General features: G+C 39.8%; 1 protein-coding gene across 1 annotated transcript in view; it reads left to right on the top strand.

Moving 5' to 3' along the window:
- Positions 1 to 2,717: 2,717 nt before the first annotated feature.
- Positions 2,718 to 19,980, top strand: part of LOC150090638 (alkaline phosphatase-like) — a 73,272-nt gene continuing 56,009 nt past the window's right edge. Inside the window, exon 1 of the mRNA XM_090371998.1 lies at positions 2,718 to 2,986. Coding sequence (XP_090228124.1) covers positions 2,908 to 2,986 — 79 coding nt within the window. The 5' untranslated portion in view covers positions 2,718 to 2,907. The remainder of the gene's footprint in view (positions 2,987 to 19,980) is intronic.

Raw genomic sequence — 19,980 nt, forward strand, 5'->3', positions numbered from 1 at the left:
GACCTTCAGAAGATTTGGATAGGCTTCAGGAATGGTCAGATAAGTGGAAACTATGTTTTAACATTGCAAAATGCTTTGTTTTACATTTGGGAAAATAACAGTCCCAAAATAACTTATACACTTAGAGGAGCTGAATTAAAAATGGTTCAGGAAGAAAGGGATTTGAGGGTTATGATACAGGTAGATACGAAGTTCTCTGTGCAATGCATAGAGAACTTCATGTCTATACAGTAAACAAACTTCACTTATGTTACACTAGACTGATTGATTATCTTGATAATGCTTAGTGGATGTACTCTCTTAAATCGATGTTTCGCAATTAAAAACAAAACCCTCCACCTGCTATTCACTCAAGTTTGTTGATGCATACCATGTTATCTCTAGCCTAACAATTTAGCATTAGGATTAGTAGAGGCATATGATGCAAGAAAGCAAGCTTATGCAGCATGAGCCAAAAAAAAAAAAAAAAAAACACTTCCACTTCACCCCTCCGTTCGTTCGAAATACCTGTCCAGCTGAGCCTTAAATTTATTTAGGCTATCAACTTCCACAACAAGGGATGGAAGTCTGTTCCACCAACCAACTACCCGCTGGCTAAAGGCAAATTTCCGCACATCTTAGTTATTAATCTGGTGGGTAATTCTTTACCTGTCCTGTAGATAAACAGATCCATAGAATATCACATGCTGACGCTCAACGGCGTGAGAATCCATTTAATAATGGTTGATTGTTGTAGGGTTTTAGGCGCATCGGCAACTTGGACCATATTGCGCTGTATATAATGTCTGTAAATTGCGTGTGTTCTGTGGCCGATTTTCTGTGCTGAACAAAAATCCCGAGTTTCTGGGAGAAAAATCCATGCTACCTTGGCCTGAGACCGACTAACTCAGCCATGTTGTGAAAAAAGACTCATAAAAATTCCTCGCGTCATTGATGAGATTCAAATTCAAGTCGTCTCTGCCTGGTATGGGGAGGCTGGTGATAATACTAACTGTGCTACCTACAAGGGCCCATTTAACAAAAGGCATATACAGTATTAAATTCATCGAATGTATGCAAAGTATTAGCAAGACACGTCTCCACTGCTGAGAAGTCTGTTAAAAAGCAGTAACGTCTTCCACTGAAACAAGATAACCGGTAGTACAGCCGGTGGGGAAAACATACTGGTTCGCCAGGTTATATGCCGCGGGTGAAGAGTCCACGGGACAGTAGAGTATGGCGTGGTTGAGGACAGGGGTTTCGTAAATCTAGCGCTTAAATTAATTAATTTTCTGTTTATACTCCGGGACGACCAAACGGTCAGAGGAGTTCACAAGATAGACAGAATACAAGAGACAGCACCATATTCAGCAGTCACGGGCTTGAACACCGGTCACTCAAGGCACGTGTACTTATGCACCCGCGCGCCTGACCACTAGGCTACGGCGGCCTCATGTCTACATTGCAGTTGAATAAAGATTCCTATATTCAGAGGCTCAACTGGAATTAATTAAGATGGAAGGGGAGACATGGTTGTCATCCTATAAAAATTATTTTTACTGACTGTATAAAAAAATTATCTAGAACCTATAATCTAGATAAGTTTTTCACAGACAAATTTTTACATAATATTTAGATGCCTCAAAAGGACACGTGACATAAGTCCGCTAAGTTCGACGTGATGTGTTATTCTACATCAGGAAGTAGTCAAATGACACCACGCTGTAGAATAACGCCATGTAGATGTATTTATCTTACTTCAGGAAGAAGTCCCATTCCTAACTTTTTCCCATTGTTGTGAAGAAGCCTGGAAATTGTCAGAAACAGACGATTCGACCACGGAGTACACGCAACTTACAGACACCATGTACTAACGCCTCGTGGCCTTACTTTCCTCTCGGTACAACTTGAACGGCAAGACGAGAAAAACTACTAGCTGGGAAAAATACTTACTATTATTAGTAGTAATGCTAGGTGACATTCTCATAACTGCTGACATATGGAAATATTTTTAAAAAAATAATAAACAATCTGTCGAAATACACCGGTCATGCTTAACTAATTACCATTCCAGTAAAATCAGAATAGTATTTTTTTACCAATGGAATGGATTTGGCATTTCTGTCTTTCTCTTTTAGAAAACAATGACTCCCTACATCTGGACTTCGGTCTCTGCAGACTTTTGAGATGGGGAGAGAAGTCCATATGTTATTGTACTTTGACTTAATTACTTTGGTTGTATAAAACTGGCGGTTCAAAAAATACTATGAATAGCTATTTTATCTAAAATAAAAAATAAACCAATCAATCAGTAAATTTTGAAGTATGCAAACTAAATTTGGATGCACTATCCAATGAATATGGCATCCACTTAGGAAATGAAACCCAAAATGATAACAGAAAAAAACATAAACAAAAGTTGAAAATTAAAACCTTTCTAAACAGTGAGCTGCCACGTGCTTGTTAATACGAAACCTGCCAATCTCGTGGCACCAGTCAGTGATGAGTATTATGTTCGGCAAGGGTGAAGTTTCTCGTCTAGAAGAAAATAGAGTGCTGCATTAGAGCTGCGACTTTATCATCAACATTTGATTTTATTTTTGCCCTTCACGGTTGTACCTATGGGCAAATTTTGTAAAATCTGCAGGCCTGATGACGTCACTAGTTCCGGGCATAGCGAGAGACTGCTTTACGTCACAGGCGTGCTGACACAACAGACCCGTCATCAATAGTGTGAGCTTCCGGTAGGCTCCCCATAAGTTGGTGCCTCTTGGTTGGATAGTAGAGCAGAGGAGTGTGGCACAGGGCGAATTCGCCGCGAAAGACGGTTAAGGGCTAACGTTGTACATACAGAGCGTATATAAAATCCACGCTACCATCAGCTCCCTCCCTTTAATCAGTTGGTGTCGTCTCAGGGAACAGACTACAATGAGGGGTTATCGTGTCCTACTGTCTTGTGTCATTATCTACTGTTCTGTGACCTCTGCGCAAAGGGACAGTGATGATGGTAAGTCGAGATTTAATTTTTTAAGCAATATGATGGAAGACGTCGATTTATATACATATGGTTTACAAAAGCATAAATCAGGTAACTAATAAAACACGTGGACATTTATTTAAATTAAAATAGATCGTTAACAGCAAAATTTATAATTAATAATTATTGCAGGTTTATGGTACAAATGATACAGCTGTTAGGGACTTACCACGTTGTAAATCAATACGAGACTTTTCAAAAGCAGTTACCTGAGCTTTGAAGTAAAAACATTTCACATTCGGGCAATTTTTAATTTTTAAAGTTCGCCGAATGTGAAACTACCTTCTAATTAACCGTAAATTAATATATCAACTTTATTTAATAACGTTCGATTGCTCAGATATCAATTTATTTTTATAGGGGTAATGCAATTTAATCAGCTATCCTGACAAATATATTTTAAATGCATTATTTTTAATGTATTTAATAATTCAGAAATGCTGTTAGCTTTGCACTACTTCAATAGCTATTTTCTTTTTATTTATTTTTTTTTTTTGGAAAATATGTGACCTTAAGCAGGAACTGATAATTTAGTTTCATTCTCACCAATATCCTTATCACTGATGGTACTGTCAAGATACCAGAATACTCAGATAATTTCAACAGATATATAATCTTATCCAATACACCCCTGATGAATTCTGTTCAAAATACATTAACAGTCTTTTTTTCATTCGCATATTCTAAAATCGAACAATCAAAGTACAGACGCATGCGTAAGACCATAAGGGCCATAATTTACCGATAGTTTGATATGCAAACGTATTATAATATTTGACTTGTTTTATTAATGCATCGACCTATAACAATCACATGACCAAGACAGGAATGTCATAATGCCAATAAATAATGTTAATTATTGAACCTGCAAACTTAACGGTCGGTAAGTCTCATTGCTGCTGTATGCCCTGCCGACCGGGCTAGCCGGGTGGGTAAAGTGTCTGCCTGGCAACCCAAAGGTCGCGGGTTCGAATCCCGCCTCGGGCTTGGTTCAAAGTACTACAAAAACCTTGGGAGGTGCATTATAGCCACAGAAGCCGATGCGCCAACAACTACCAAAAAAAAGCTGTATGCCCATCAGCAACTTCGGCCATCTTGTGCTGTATGTGTGTCTGTAAATTACGTGTGTTCTGTGATCGATTTGCTGGACGAAAAACCATGCTACCTTCGCCTGAGACCGACTAACTCAGCCATGCTGTGAAAAATACCCATAAAAATTCCTCGGGTTACTAACACGATTCCAACTCAAGTCTTTTCCACCACATGCGGGGAGGACGGTGGTTATTGCCAAATGCGCTACCCACGAGGACAAAAGTCTCCTATATTAAGAGACTCGCATATTACCTTTATCAGAAAAATGATACGCTATCCATATAGGAAAACTATTTTATTAAGAAATGAAAACTTCAAAACTGAATTTATTTTTACATCGTTAATAGCAAATACAGAGTTGTCCATATGCGAGTCCGATTAGGATAGATAAACTTAATTAAAAGAAACTACTGTTGAAAGAAGGGATAAACTCTTCTGTGCTTCTGATAACCTCAGTATTCACGCAAAACTTTATTTTTATCTAACAAACAGTGGTTGTAGGTCGGCTACCTGATATCTTTGTCCACTCGATAACGGTTGTGTAAAATATACGTTGCTAGATGAGATAGCCAAGTACCTATTTTGTATAACTTGGAGTGCACACTCAAACTTCTTGAGGATATTAATTACACTGGACATAGTTCTTAGGCCGTTACTCTGATAATTGCATAACTTCATAGCGTGCAATATTCGCTGAAGACTAGCGAATCAGACTTTGGGATAAAGGAAACTAGGGCATGCATTATTAAAGAGCCTGAAGACTTGAGTCATCTAACAGCATGTGTTTACGTACCTCTCGAGAGATCTAATGAAAGTTCTCGTTTCTTCCTCGGTGTTGCATCCTAAAGCAGCTTTTATTTACCATACATAACTGTGAAACCCTATCATTTATGGATATGTACGTCAAACATATCATTAAAACTCGTTTCGAAGATGGGTGGAGTTCAATATAGGTCTAGCAGTGGAAGTTCCAGTCCACTTCTGGTATATGGTCTGGATCGATAGTTTCTTCAAGGTGAAATATGTAATGGTGGGAAGAGGCCTGCTGTTATAAAGATGACAACAGCCAGCAGTGGGTCAGTACGTAGAATTGGTGAATGATTCGCAGGTACAGTTCTTCCTGTTGGCCCAGATATTGAAAGTAAATGTCGCAGGCATAAATGAAACCAGTGATGGTTTTTAGAAGGAACTGAAAAATTCAGTTGCTTTATACTTCCATACGCGACATGACAGTACTGAGGGGCCTGAATTATGGGAGGGGGGATGATTTATACATGTGGTGGTGCCGATTTTTCTTGTCGTTACACTTTATCTATGATTTTAATGAACGGTTTCTTCTAATACGATTCTTTTGCTTTCAAATAAAATTGTGCAATAAGAACAGTCTTCAAATTTGCTGTTCAAACATGTGTTGAGATATTGAAGTAGTTTTTATTCGAGTCACATTTGCTGTTTATGTTCTCCTCATATCATATCACTTTAGAAACTCTTTGAAATGAGTTAGTTATACTCGTACATGAACATTGATGCTGAACGTTTTCTGCCATGTCACGTCACGTCCTGTCATTTTGAAAGAGAGAAATTCCTCATTTACATAATGCTATTGCAGGGTTTTCCGTCATATGTAACAAAAATATGAACGAGACTTGTGTTGAGTCATCAACCAGGAAAATAGTTGAAATAACAGTTTCCTTAGGAATATCACTCATGTGATATTCCTAACGGTATTCGCATCCGCGTGATGCGAACCCTTTCGTGGGGGAGGGAGAAATTACGCCGATATTCGAAAAATAAAATTATGGTTGAATTTTTTTCGACTTAATGGTAGTAGCAGGAGGGAGGCTGTAGAAGAGAGAGATTCCTGGCGAGTGTTTTCAACCTGTAGTGTCCCTATCAAGCATTCCAAGGTCGTCTTTGTGTACTTTTCTGTATATTCTAGTTTTGCACGATGCGAATGGAACCGAGAGGATCTTCTGTCACTGTGGCCTGTAAGCAGCCAATTTCCGATATTTCGTTATTCTAACATAGATTTTTATGTTAGCCCACAGTTTAGTCCACAGTTGTACTAGTCTATCTGGGACGTTACTCTAGGCGACTGCAGTCATCCTCGGGAACAGAATACTCATTTCCTTCGCTATAACCTTTCCAGGATAACCCTTGGTAATAAAATTGTCCAGGAAAACCCAACGGTAACCGCTATTGTGTATCCCATGGGATCCCCGCAAAATTGCCCAAGTTTACTACCAGTCGATTTCCTTGGTTGAGAGTCGTTCTTAATAAAGTTTACACTGAGTGTGCATCTTAAGGATCTGAATGAGGCGATGTTTCTAGGGACTATAAAGACTTGATCTGATACCAAATAAACTTTCAGTGACAACCAACACTAGTTTCATTATGGTGGACACTGCACTTCGGCTAGCCTAATCTTTTCTATCGCGTGTAGAGTGCCTCTTATATTTAGAACACGTATCAAAGTAACATATAACTGAAGTAATTGCTTAGTTATTTTAATGAAATTGTTTTCCTTACAAGAAAACATCTGTCATTTCTATGCGACCAAAAAAATTTAATTGAACAAAATGGTGCCAATTTATTCAAAGAAGGCCTAAAGTTTTTTTTTTTTTTTTTTTTAATTGAAACTGTTTAGGTTACTGTTTATGGAGTATTGATACTTATAGTGTCGAAATAATCTGATAAATACTCGGATAAGAATGCCAGAGAGCGCTATCCATTTGTTTCTTCAACGATCTTCAGAAATACCATATCAATGCAGTGGGGATGGGGGGAGAGCACTACTTTGATGATAAACTTCAAGAGATCATAAATCACTTATTAAGCGAGTTCGCGCGCACGTCTGTGTGCTTTGCCATGTCCGTCAGTTCGTTCGCATGTTCGCATATTTAGACCTTCTACAATACTTGTAGGGCCATGCCAAATTTAATTAAAATCGGGCAAATAGAAATCGGGTAATTATTATTTCTTTTAACATACAAATTATATGAAAAAAAAATCATATCTTAAATGTAGTTTCAGTGAAGAATCGTTAGCTTTAGACAGTTCGTGCACGCCTGTATTGTTATTTAAGACTCGAGAACGAACGCGGTATCTCTTGTGAAGAGATATCAACCATACTAGATGTAGCAATAAAGTTCCCAGACTGGTGAAATAAAAAGAACACAATGAAGAAGCTCAAAGTGGTTTTATTTTATTCAAAGTAATTACCATCTGATTGAATGCACACTGTTTCTGAAAGTTTCTTAAAAGAGTCATAGAAGGCGTCCAAAGAGATGACGTTCAGTTTGCCGGTTAAGTTTTTTTATGTCCTCAACATCCCAAAATCTTTCTCTCTCTCTCCTTTGAGGACAGTTTTCACCATGAGAAAGCGAAAGAAGTCCGCTGGTGCTAGATTGGAGGAGTAGAGTGGATGGTCGATCTATACAATGGCGTGTTTCGTCAGAAATGTCTTCAAAGCAAGTGCAGAATGGCGGGGCATTGTCGTGCAACAAGAACTAGCTGCTTTCTTTCGAAATTACTGCGTCACCCAAGAAATACTCTTCAATATTCTTTGAGGCACCAATGCGTAGAACGTAGCACTGCCTCTTCCCTTCATATACAAATTCCTTGTGAATCACACCCTGTTTGTTGAAAAACGTGATCAGCATAGTCTTGATCCTGAACTTTATCCTAAGCAAAATGTTTTGGGCCATGATGATTTGCAAGACCACTGCATGCTCTGATGCATCTCTGGGTCGTACTGAAACAACACTCATCTCCAGTAACAATACAGTTGAGGAAATTAGGATTGTCTTGCGAAGTCTGGATGATGACGTCGCATGATGACAATCTTCGTTAACTCTGTTCATCCGTGAGACTGCAGCACAAGATTTGCATTTTTCCTTTGCACTCTTCCCTAAATTTTCGAGAAGAATTTCACCAATCGTCTTCTTATTCATATCCAACACAATCATCCTAACAAAGACAAAGACCCACAGTGCTCCAACTGCAAACTTAACAAGATGGACCACTCACACAGTTTAGGGCTTACAATACAGGTCAAAATCTTAATATCGGTATTTTTAATTTATGAAACCGGGATACCGGTATTCCAAAAACAAACGTTTTTCTCAATAAATTTTGATGACAGTTAGGTGCAATAAATAGTAAGGAAAAAATAAGTACTGTAATTACTTGAATTCAAGTTTTAAATAAACATTTATTGCAATAATAAATATTCTGAAAAAAATCATTAAAAATACAGTTATTCTAAAAACAAAGAAATACATATTGTTACTGCAAAGTAACATTATGTATTTTTAAGCATCCACACTACCTGTCCGAATAAAGTGAGCTCTTAAAGTGAGATACATAAGCAATCAACAGTATGATCGTTTAAAATGGATCTAATTTTGGTACATACGGTATTTGATTAGCAGCAGAAAACGGCCTTTCGGATTCTATTCTGGTACTGAGATAATCGTAGGCGATCTCAGTCCATATTTTCTAGGCTTTGAACTTTGTTAGCAAAAATAGTTAAAAGTATTTCATTAATTTCCGACTCAAGTTCATCTTTTAAAATCTCTTTGGAGTCAGGTAATTTCTTATTTTGGAAAGAATTTGCGGAACACTGATGTTTTGTTGCACGTTGGTCTTCCATGGTTGAATTATTTTCATCATTTTCTGAAGGACAAAGGCGTTTTATTCAACGAAGTATAATTTTCTGTATAGTATCTTTACTGAGTCTGGGAGAGAGCAAAGAGCGCAGTTAAGGAATTCTTCACATATATAAATGCAAAGAAGAGAAGGACAAATCAGATCGGACGCACCCCAGGGGCTCACATCTGTTGAGTATGGGCTTGTAAAACCCAGGGTCCTCAGCTGGATATCATCATTCTTCTCTTTCTTGGTGATTCCTTTCTACTTCTCTCTCAGGGTAACTCGGGAATTTTTTATTTATTTATTTTTTATTATTTTATTTTTTTTTTTGGCTGGTACAGCATAAGCCTCAGGCTTCCTTGCACCATAGGGCTAACAATAATAATAATATGTAATTGCATGGGATAGTATTAGATACCCCAACTGATGTTGCAGATGAACTCGAAAGTTACTTTGCATCTATATTTACAGAAGGAAAAACCCTTCACGTCAATGAGAAATTATGGGAGTGAAGTTGAAAAAAATGTAATTAATGATGTTGGAATATGACATGTTGATTTAACGAGAAAACTTTCGAGCCCACAGGCGAATAAGGCTCCTGTGGTTGATGGCATATACCCTATAATCTTAAAGGAGGCGAGAAGTCAGTGCATTGAACCATTAAGGCTAGTTATGAAAGCATCACTGGACTCAGGAGAGATTCCATTGGATTGGTGTAAATTGGAAAATAAAGGCGGTTCTAGGAGTGTAACGGGAAATTACCGACCGGCCAGTCTAATTTCGGTGGTAGGGAAAATCATGGAGGCAATGATCAAGGGTAGAATTCAGGATCATTTAGATGGAAATGGAATTCTGTAGGATACACAGCATGGTTTTGTAAAGGGAAAATATTGTTTAACAAATCTGGTTAGCCGTTTTGACAGATCACTTGTGAGCTGGATTTAGAGAATAATTTCGACATTGTTTATTTAGATATCAGCAAAGCATTTGACTCAGTCCCACATGAGCAGTTACTTTATAAAGTTGGAGCAGGCTGGAATCAGGGAAAATCGTTAGATGGATAGCACGATGGCTTGAGGGCACCAGGCGGGGAGTTGTGATAAATGGTTATTCCTCAGATTGGGTAAGAAGCGGGTTCCCCAAGGACGTTTAGTCGAACTCCACCTTGGAAAATGTGTTGAAAAAGTAACTCTGTCTACACTCTACAGCGATCAACACCCGGTCAATCACTGCCCATTTCTAAGCATTAGGAGTTGAGCCTGTTTCTATTATCTAGTGCTGCTGCACTAATTTTTCGTCCAGTGGAAGGAGTGCAATACCAAAGGACAGGAGCCCTCAGGCTGCCCAACCCGAAGGGGAAAAAATAAATAAAAGAAAATAAATAAATAGAGAAAAAAAATTCTATGTATAGTTAATACCATTATTTACATTCAATATTATTACTAACTTAAGAAAACAATATTTAGTTTTAGCTGTTTGTTTGACCTAGTAAGGTAGAAATATAACTTCATGAATACATCAGTCTACTGTCCACTTCTAGAATTAGTAAACAAGGTGCGTCTTCTTTTAAATACCTTGTCAGAAAAAGACTGGAATGCTGCAAAGTTCTTGGGCATCTTGAATTAAAATATTGAGATTGTCAGTCCTAATGGGTTGACTGCTGTTAAACAGTTCTTGTCTGAAGTCGTCATAAGCCGGGCAATAAAGCAGAACATGCCTCCAATCCTCTACTGCCCCACAAAAACACAAAGGGCCAGGTTCAAGCCCAAATTTACACAATTTATCCCATAGTGAACCATGTCCAGTAATTAAATACGTTGTCATTGAAGGATAAAACCATCCCATAACTTTCTTATTTACTACAAATTTACATCTTCAAGGAACTCCCTGGTAGTGAGCCCTGTTTCACTGGATTGCCATCTGTATTTACACTTCTCAGTGAACTTTATCCAAAGATTAATTTTCTCCTGCCGAATGTCCGTGGCCGGATTACTTACAATGTCGAGGATTTGAGTTGCCAAACCTTTCTTTAAGTTGGAAATCATACCTCGGTATGCCACATAAAGGTCAATCGGAATACAACCTGAGATCACTTGTAATGCATTGGTTGATGTTGTTCTGTAGCATCTGTGTGTTGCCAATAATCATCTTTCTCTGCAATGATAAAACACTTTTATTTGCAACCTGTCCACAATTCTCAGAATTGTGGACAGGTTGCAATGTTGCATGGTGTCTTATCGATGATGTATCGAACATTTGCTAGTAGAGATACGGACGTCATAATCACATAAAGGTGATTTTATAACCTTTATGTGATTAAATTATAAACTTTTTTTTTTTAAATTAGTACCGAAAAACCGGTATTTTTGTATCAATACCGGTATTTGAATACTGGAAAAAAATTAACGGGATCTCGGTATTGTAAGCCCTACTCACACTCAATAAGAGACCCTAACTGCCCAACATATCTGAGAATAAAGAGTCAATACAAGAACAGAATCGACTATGGGGATACGCCCTAAACCGGTTAATTCTACAAAGCTTAAGATACTCAAACAGAATGCCCAACGATCAAAAGCAATTGCAGAACAACTCAGAATTAAGGCGGAAGAAGTGAATGCCGACATCATAATCCTCCAGCTGCCTTACACACACTTTTATCACACAGTTGTGTACGCCCTGGGCAGCCTACATCCACCTACTTACAGCTTTGGGGGCTCTCTACGTGGTCTCTCTATACAGCAGGCCGAGAGAAGAAATAATCTTTGCAACCCGGTACCTATAGACACTACGCGACACATTGCCCAACCAGAGGATTCTCATTGGTGCCGATGTAAATTGCAGGTCTCCGACAGGCCATTGTCACCACACCAGACTGCCGGGTGACAAGAAACAGACAGCTCCTTGAGGACTTCCTGGCAACCTCCCCTCTAGTATCAATCAACAGACCAAATCAGCTACCAACCTTCTGTAACACTCTGTGGGAGGCAACTATAGATATCACCCTAGCAACGAACAACATTGCTGGCTACATCTCCGACAAGGAGGTTTAGGGCTCCTGGACGACTTCCGACCACAGAGTGATTACATACCAGATCCTCCGAACCATAACCAGATCACCGCTAATCAAACAGGCCACTAATAGGTTTGCAACTAAAAAAGCTGATTGGAAACACTTCAAGGAACACTTGACTGCTGCTACAAACAAACACCTTCGAGAGCAACCCCAACTGAGGGAACCCGATGATCTACAAAGGGAAATCACAAGGATAATCACAGCAGCTTCTGAAGCGGCAATAAAAAGAAAGAATCCGAGGCCTGGTGCTGTCCCTTGGTGGACACCTCAAATCCAACAACTGAGAAGAAAAGTAGTCACAAGACAGAAGCAGTTTCAAAGATCCCGATGCAGCTGGCCCACAGCCGAGGTCGCTGCCCTGAGGGAAAGCTAGAGGAATGCAAGGAACTGCTACACCAGCCTCATTCAAAAATCCAAGCAGAAGACCTGGGAACAACTGGTCTCCACCGCGGAAACAACGATCCCTGGGGAGTGGTGTACAAAATTACCACTAACAAACTCCCAAGAGGTGGTGACATCACATCAACAATAACGCCGCAGGGTACACTGACCACAACGTGGAACGAGTCAATAGGAAATATACTGAACACAATCTTTCACGAACTAGTCCAGCCTTACACACCGAAGCAGCATCAAATTAGATCTACCAAGCCAATCACCAATACCACACAGAGCAACTGGAGGCGCCCTTCACTGTTGGGGAACTACAAACAGCAGCCGCACAGATCAGAAACGATGTGTCCAGGACTCAATCTCCTGGAACCAGAAATCGTGAAGAAAACAGTCAAAACCGCACCACAATTACTGCTACAACTGTTCAATACATGTCTCTCTACAGGCACCTTCCCAGAAGACTGGAAGACAGCAAACATAAAGTTGATCATCAAAACCCAATGAAACCACCAGAGAAACCAGAGCCGCACCGGAAAATTGCGCTGCTTACCGTGGCCAGCAAGCTTCTGGAGATGTTGCTACATAAAAGAATTCAACACCACTACAATGCGACCGGACTCTCAAGCCCGAACCAATTTGAATTCAAGCCTGGAACATCGACCATTGATGTGCTAAAGACCCTTCTGAATGCTGTTGCGGTGTGTGACAGGAATTACTTATTAGTGATCTCAATCGATTTTGCGGGGGCCTTTGACACAATATGGTGGCCAAGCATTCTTGCCAGACTCAGGAAAGCGTCCATACCAATGAATCTATACAGCATAATGAAAACTTACCTATCCAGAAGAAGAATGCAAGTAAATGCACCATACAGGAGTCTGGCTAGACCTGTCTGTAGGGGTTGCCTCCAGGGATCTGTCCTGGGACCGCTCCTGTGGAACATGGTTCTGGATGAGTTCCTGACCATGGACTTGGAAGAAGCTCACCAAATCCTTCGCAGATGACCATGTTTTGACAATAACTGCAGACTCCAGGGCCCAACTAGAAGCCATTGCAAATCGAGCTTTGACAATACTACAGGAATGGGCCTTAACCCACTACTTGCAGATCTCTCTCTCCGGCAAAGACCTGCACAATGCTCCTGAAAGAAAAACTACAAACCCAAAGGCTGCCACAGATCAAGTTTCGCAACACAACTCTCAAACTTAACACCCAGCCCTCAACACTCAGCCCTCATCTCCAGAGTTACCAGAAGAGACTGGGGACTCGACAAGCGCACCCTAACCCTATACTATAAAACCACCTTTCTTCCCATAATCATGTATGCCTCACCAATCTAGTACCAGAAAGCCACAACTCAACAGAAGAACGCTTGATACTATCCACAGATCTGTCCTCCTTTTGCTTACTCGTGCCTGCCGCACAGTGAGTACGCATGCCCTCCAGGTGCTGGTGGGTGCTCTCCACATTGGATCTTGAAGCTGCTAGAACAGCTATATTACCTTGCCAAAGGAGTACAAATTACCGATGTGGGACACACCACCAACCCCACAAACAACCATAAGATGCAGAAAACCAAGCTGATTAAACACCTGCGGCAGGCATGCCAGAGTAGATGGGCCCACCCACCAAGGGAGAGGTCACAAGAAAATTTATCCCAGACATTGACAGGGTGTACCCCCAGTCCTCTCCATGGTTCCTCCCAGGACTGAACACAACCTATCTGATAACAGGACATAGCTCTTTCAATGCCAAATTGACAGCCTTTGAGCTGATCGATAGCCCTCTCTGCTTCTGTGGAGAGGCAGAGACCTGGCATAATTTGTTGCATAGATGCGAATACTACGAGGATCTACGATGCCTCCTCATTACCAGGATTAGACATACGCTGCAGGACCAGGAGCTATATTTCCTAGACACGGAGGAGGAATACAAGGCACTTTCGCGATTTGCCCAGGACTTTTTCTCCAGAAGAAGAAGAACACTACTTGCGACTCATGGCCCAGACTAATTAAAAAAAGGTATAGTGTGCATAGTGTTAAGGTCAGGCGCCACCTGTGGTTTCCCACATCTGCGCCATATGTACACTGTGAAGAAATACAGTACTACTGTAGATGCCAGAAAAGTGTTGTGTGTTGAATGTGTAGTTTTGTGTTGGGTTCTGTTGTGTGTCCTGGCATTTGGCCGCAGGGCCCCTGGTTGAACCCCACGTTGCCCGCACACACCACCAGGAGGTAGCCAGGCTGCCCATAATTCTCTGGCTAGTCTCCATCAGGGTCGCCTCAGCTTCCTGAGCGGAGACCAAGTTAAAAAAAAAATAAAATTACAAATAAAAAAATAAATAAAAAATTAAAAAAATAAATAAATAAAATGAAATAAAAAAAAAGAATTAAAATAAAATAATGAACACCTCATAACTTGGATGCTAGGCTGACTTCATCCTTAGATCTCCCCCGACTTGAGTAAGACCGCAGCTCTGCTGCCATCGCCAAAGAACCAAGAACATCATCTCCTGGATACAGAAGATGAGCATACACAATTCAGCCGATATGCGCAAAATGCCTACAGCTGAAGAAGAACTGAACTTGCCTCCCACAACGACCGACATACCAGGACATTGACTTTACCTAACCAAAACTGAAAGAAACAGGAGAAAACACAAATTGATGAGGAAAACATACCCACTTAAATGGACCAAGAATGAGGGAGAGTGAAAACCCACTAGGACAAGAGTGAACGGAGGATATCCTCAAATGATGGACGGAGTGCAAACTCCAACCCTCCGATTGCACCCTGGGACACAGGGTTCGACTCGGGCTCATCTAGAACTGAGATAACCAGACTTGATCCTGAAACTGACTGAAATAACCTTTGAGAAAACGAAGCATAAGCCAACCAAGTGGAGTGGAAATCCAAATATCACAACTGAACTGAACAGCAGCAATTGCTGCCACATGCCCTATTGGCGACTTGTGCTGGGCTCTAGCGCAAAGCACTTTCATTCCCTTCCCTGGCAGGGGGGAGGCGACAGTGCTCCTGTCCCCTCCTCTCCCCACCACCCCCTATTTCTTCTCCTGGTGGGGGCGCAGGCATGCCCCGCTGTTCTGCTTGGGGTCGCCTTCTCTATCGTCCCCACACTTCTGTCTTTCCCTCCCAGTCTTCAGTCTCCCTCTCTGCTCTGCCTATATTGCCAGCGAACGCCCCATACAACGGAAAATTTTTAAAAGTGCCCAAATTTTCACCACATACGTGAACCTTTTCGGCCTAACTAGATTATAGCGTCCATTATCCCCTATTTTTTGTTCCATAGGCCCTAGCCACTGAAATCTCAGGAAACTAGGTGGCAGGGCCTACCAGAGTAAATAATTTTTTAATACTGGTGTACCTAGTCTGCCTCCACACGGGACCAACTGTGGGCAACGTTGGGCTCCAGCAGGACTCTAGCGGCTAAATGACCAGACGAACAACGATACACAACACTACACTCATACAATATCCATTTACTTTTAAATCTCTAGCCTTCCCAGTGAACTGGTACATCTACAATGAAAGCAACGCGGAGAGCAGGGAAACCCCTGGCCTTTTGACACGAAATACACTTTACATCAGCTATCAATCTGAGAGTCAAATGACGATACCGTGCCACAATTTCTGTGAAGACAAGCCCTACAGGAAGGAAATCCTCAAGAACTGCTACCAGATAATGAACTTTTAATACTCACCTGCTCCTGGACATGACAGACATGACAGACTGTTTTTTTTTTTTTTTTTTAACTTGTCTATTTGTATATGACAAAGACTTTTTGTCTTCATGCAATCATATATTTTGTACATTATTGTATATTTAATCATATAAAAGTCTCGGGTCGAGCACGCATGTACTCTTGTTTATTGTACATGTGTTCCTCGCACCTTAGTCTGTAAATATTCACACCCTTCTGGCACAGAGCCGTCCCGGGGTGACCCAAGGTTTCTTGGGAAATAAACTAATTTTAATAATAATAATAATAATAATAATAATAATAATAATAATTTCCCACACTTTTGCAACTCTGTGCTCATTTCGAGAGCTTGACGGACGCCCACTTCTTGGGTCATCGCGAACATCATCACGTCCATCTTTGACCAGCTTATACCATTCAAACACACTGGTAGGACTTAACGTTTCATCACTATGAACAGTTTTTAACATTTCATACGTTTCTGTTGCAGATTTTCTGTTTTAAGCAAATCTGATATTCGTTCGTTGCTTCAGTGCAAAATCGTGACACGGAACGTTAACGATCCTAATGAGACTTATTGTTACTTACAACCTTTCAAAATATTGGAATCTCTGTACTACCACCTGTTGGAGGAAGCTTGAATTACAACATACCACTTCCATTTATTTTCAAACTCATCGAACATGACCGAAACAACACCAATCCGGGAACTTTATTTCCACACCTCTTATATAAATAGAGAAAATAGACATAAAACAATTAATAAAAAGTATTTTTTATTAAGTGTTCTATAAAATTATAATCTTAGTAAATAACAGATAAGGAGACAACTGTAATTTTTACTTCTGTTAATTACAGAAAAAAAAACCAAAACATTTAATTTAAAAAAAAAAAATCGAACGCTTCTGAAAGGTGACGCAATGCGTACATGAACTAACTTTTTTCTTTTTTTTTTATACTGTACACACAATTCGTCTACAAATATTGCAAACGCTGTGTATTTTCAGTCCAAAATTCGTGACTTGCAATATTAATTATTTTCTTCTAATTGGTACAGATTTTTAATATGGTAAACTTAGTGTACTAGTAGTAGAGCGGCATGTGATGCAAGAAAGAAAGTGTATGAGCTTATGCAGCATCAGCCAAAAAAAAAAAAAAAAAAATCGCACCATTCCCTCTAAATGCCTGTCCAGTTCCTCCTTAAATTTATTTAACCTGTCAACTTCCACAACGACAGATGGAAGTTTGTTCCAGAAATTAACCACCCGCTGGCTAAAGGCAAATTTCCGCACATCTATTCTACATCTGTCTTTTCTTAATTTGAATTTATGCCCCCTTAGGTTCGTAATCTGAACAAGTGGAAGGATCCCATCAGAATTCAGCGTGCTCAATCCATTCAAGTACTTATACACCTTAATCAGATCACCGCGCAGGTGCCTAGTCTCCAGCCACTGCAATTTGAGAACTTAAGCCTCTCTTGGTAAGAGGATCCCTTCATTCCCTTCACCATCTTGTTGCCCTTCTCTGTACACGCTCAAGTAAATCTACATCCTTCCTAAAATGAGGCCTCCAGACCTGCACGCAGTACTCAAGGCGTGGCCTGACCATTGCCTTATACAGAGGAACAATCACCTCCTTTTCCCTGCTAGCAAAATTCCTATATATCATTGACAAAACCCCATGACCTGCCCTGGCAGCCTGTCTGCATTGCTCAGAAAACTTCATATCTGACTGCACAATTACTCCCAGGTATTTTTCATTTTCTACCACCTTAAGTGTAGTACCACACAGTTGGTACGTTTCTCTGGGGTTACTTCTACCCATATGCAGTACTTTGCATTTGTCAAGGTTAAACTTCAGTTGCCACTTCTTAACCCATCTGCCCAAATTATCTAGATCCTGTTGCAGTAGCACACTGCCATTATTGTCATTAACAACCCTGCCAATCTTTGTATCATCTGCAAACTTCGACATTTAGCCTGATATACCTTCATCGATATCATTGATAAATACTGTATACAAAACAACAGTGTACCTAACACCGAACCCTGTGGGACTCCACTAATAACATTAGTCCACGAAGAGTAGCACCCATTGATTACTACCCTCTGTCTTCTCCCACTTAACCATCCTTTTATCCATTGTAGCAACTTACCCTTAATACCATTCTGTTCCAATTTGTACAATAGTCTTCCATGCGCAACAGTGTCAAAAGCTTTCCTGAAATACAAATATATGATATCAAAATTATTTTTTGCATCCAGTTCCTTTGTAACCACATCATAATATCCTATCAAATTTGTCAGACAAGACTTTCCCTTAACAAATCCATGCTGTGTCTGAATTATTGCTGCAGTCTTGTCTAGATGATCCTGCAATGCATCTTCAACCAGTGACTCCATTATTTTACCCGGAACAGAAGTTAAACTAACTGGTCTGTTATTACTCGTGTCACCCTTCGATCCCCCTTTGTCAATTGGGGATACATTTGCACATCTCCAGGCCGTGGGAACCTCCCCTGAGTCCAAGGATGCTCTCATAATTATGGATAAGGGTTTGCTTAGTTGCTTTGCCGCCTCCTTTAATATAACTGGATAGGTCCCATCCACCCCAGATGTTTTTCTTATGTTTAACTTCAACAATTTCTCCTCCACTTTGCTTTCAGTTATTACAAAATCATTAAGTACCCTGCTACAATTTGATAACCTTCTGCCATTTTCAAACCTTAATAATTCCTCATGTTTGAATGTAGATGCAAAATACTCATTCAATGTGTTTGCTATCTGAGCAGGATCACCAACAGTCGAACCATCGATGTCAAGTGGACCAATCAGATTCACCCCTTCCTTTTAGAGTTTATATAAGTAAAGAAATCCTTGCTGTTTTTCTTAGCATCTTTTGCCAAGGATTTCTCATAATCTGCCTCGTAATCTGTAAGTGGTACTTAATTTGTTTCATTTTTAGGCCCATTAGCATATATGCATAATGCACCTATTGTATTCACCATGTCCATCCGTAAGATCTGTACAGCCAAGTTTGAAATCGGACCAAAAGAAATCCCACAGTTATTATTTCTCTGTGAGTCTGTCCGCATGTAATAACTTGACTCCCAGTGGATGGATTTCCATGAAAATAATAATAATAAATCCATTGGTTGCTAGTTGTAATTTTAAACAAAATATTTTCTCCCTCATGGCCAGCACTGTGGCTACAAATGGTGTTTTCCAGAACGTGTGGAAAATGTTTTGGCTATTCCTGTTGGAATGGAAAGAAGGAATTATTGGCTGCGAGACTAAGTTAAGTCAGTCTCAAGAAAAAAGGAACCACAGTTTGTAAACACCCATTTAGTCCACTATTATCTCAGAATATCTCCTAATAATGAACAGATGGTTTTCATTGGGTAAATATGCACACTCTCCACAGAAGATAAGCAGTTTACATACATGATATACATACCTTATAACCTTTGTTGCCTAAGCGCTTATTCTAAACAGCCAAAGATAAAGAAAAGAAACACAAGTAGTTCAAAGCACTTCTAAAAAAAAAACAAAACAAAAAAACAACCTGATTATGAAACGTCATTGAACTTTTTGAATAGTATAAAATATACTGTTCAGGAACCAAAATTTTAAGTACTGTTTTAAAACAAATTGCATTATGCTAACAATCTGAAAATTTAGTCTGATAATCAGAAAAAAATTCCCAAATTTTCAATACAAACTGAGTTACACACACCCTTTTAATCTGTATATTAATTGAGTAATTTATGTACAGTATAACCAGCAACCATTACCAGCATCATTTTTCTATTAATTTGAAACGATAAGGGCTTGACTAGCATTTTTTGCAATTTTACTTGAATGATGGAGAGATTGGAGTAATATGGTGGATAAGTGTACAAATTAATATTCTAAATAAAAACAAGCACAGAAGCAGGCCGTGTGATCGACTTCGTCTGTATAAAATGACTGTATGCGTTCCACGGCTGTTGTCAGGAAAGTGAACAATATCGAATTTTAGTTTTAGTA

This window comes from Mastigoproctus giganteus, chromosome 1 (genome assembly GCF_048544385.1).
Source record: "Mastigoproctus giganteus isolate SK-2022 chromosome 1, ASM4854438v1, whole genome shotgun sequence".
Lineage (NCBI taxonomy): Eukaryota > Metazoa > Arthropoda > Arachnida > Uropygi > Thelyphonidae > Mastigoproctus > Mastigoproctus giganteus.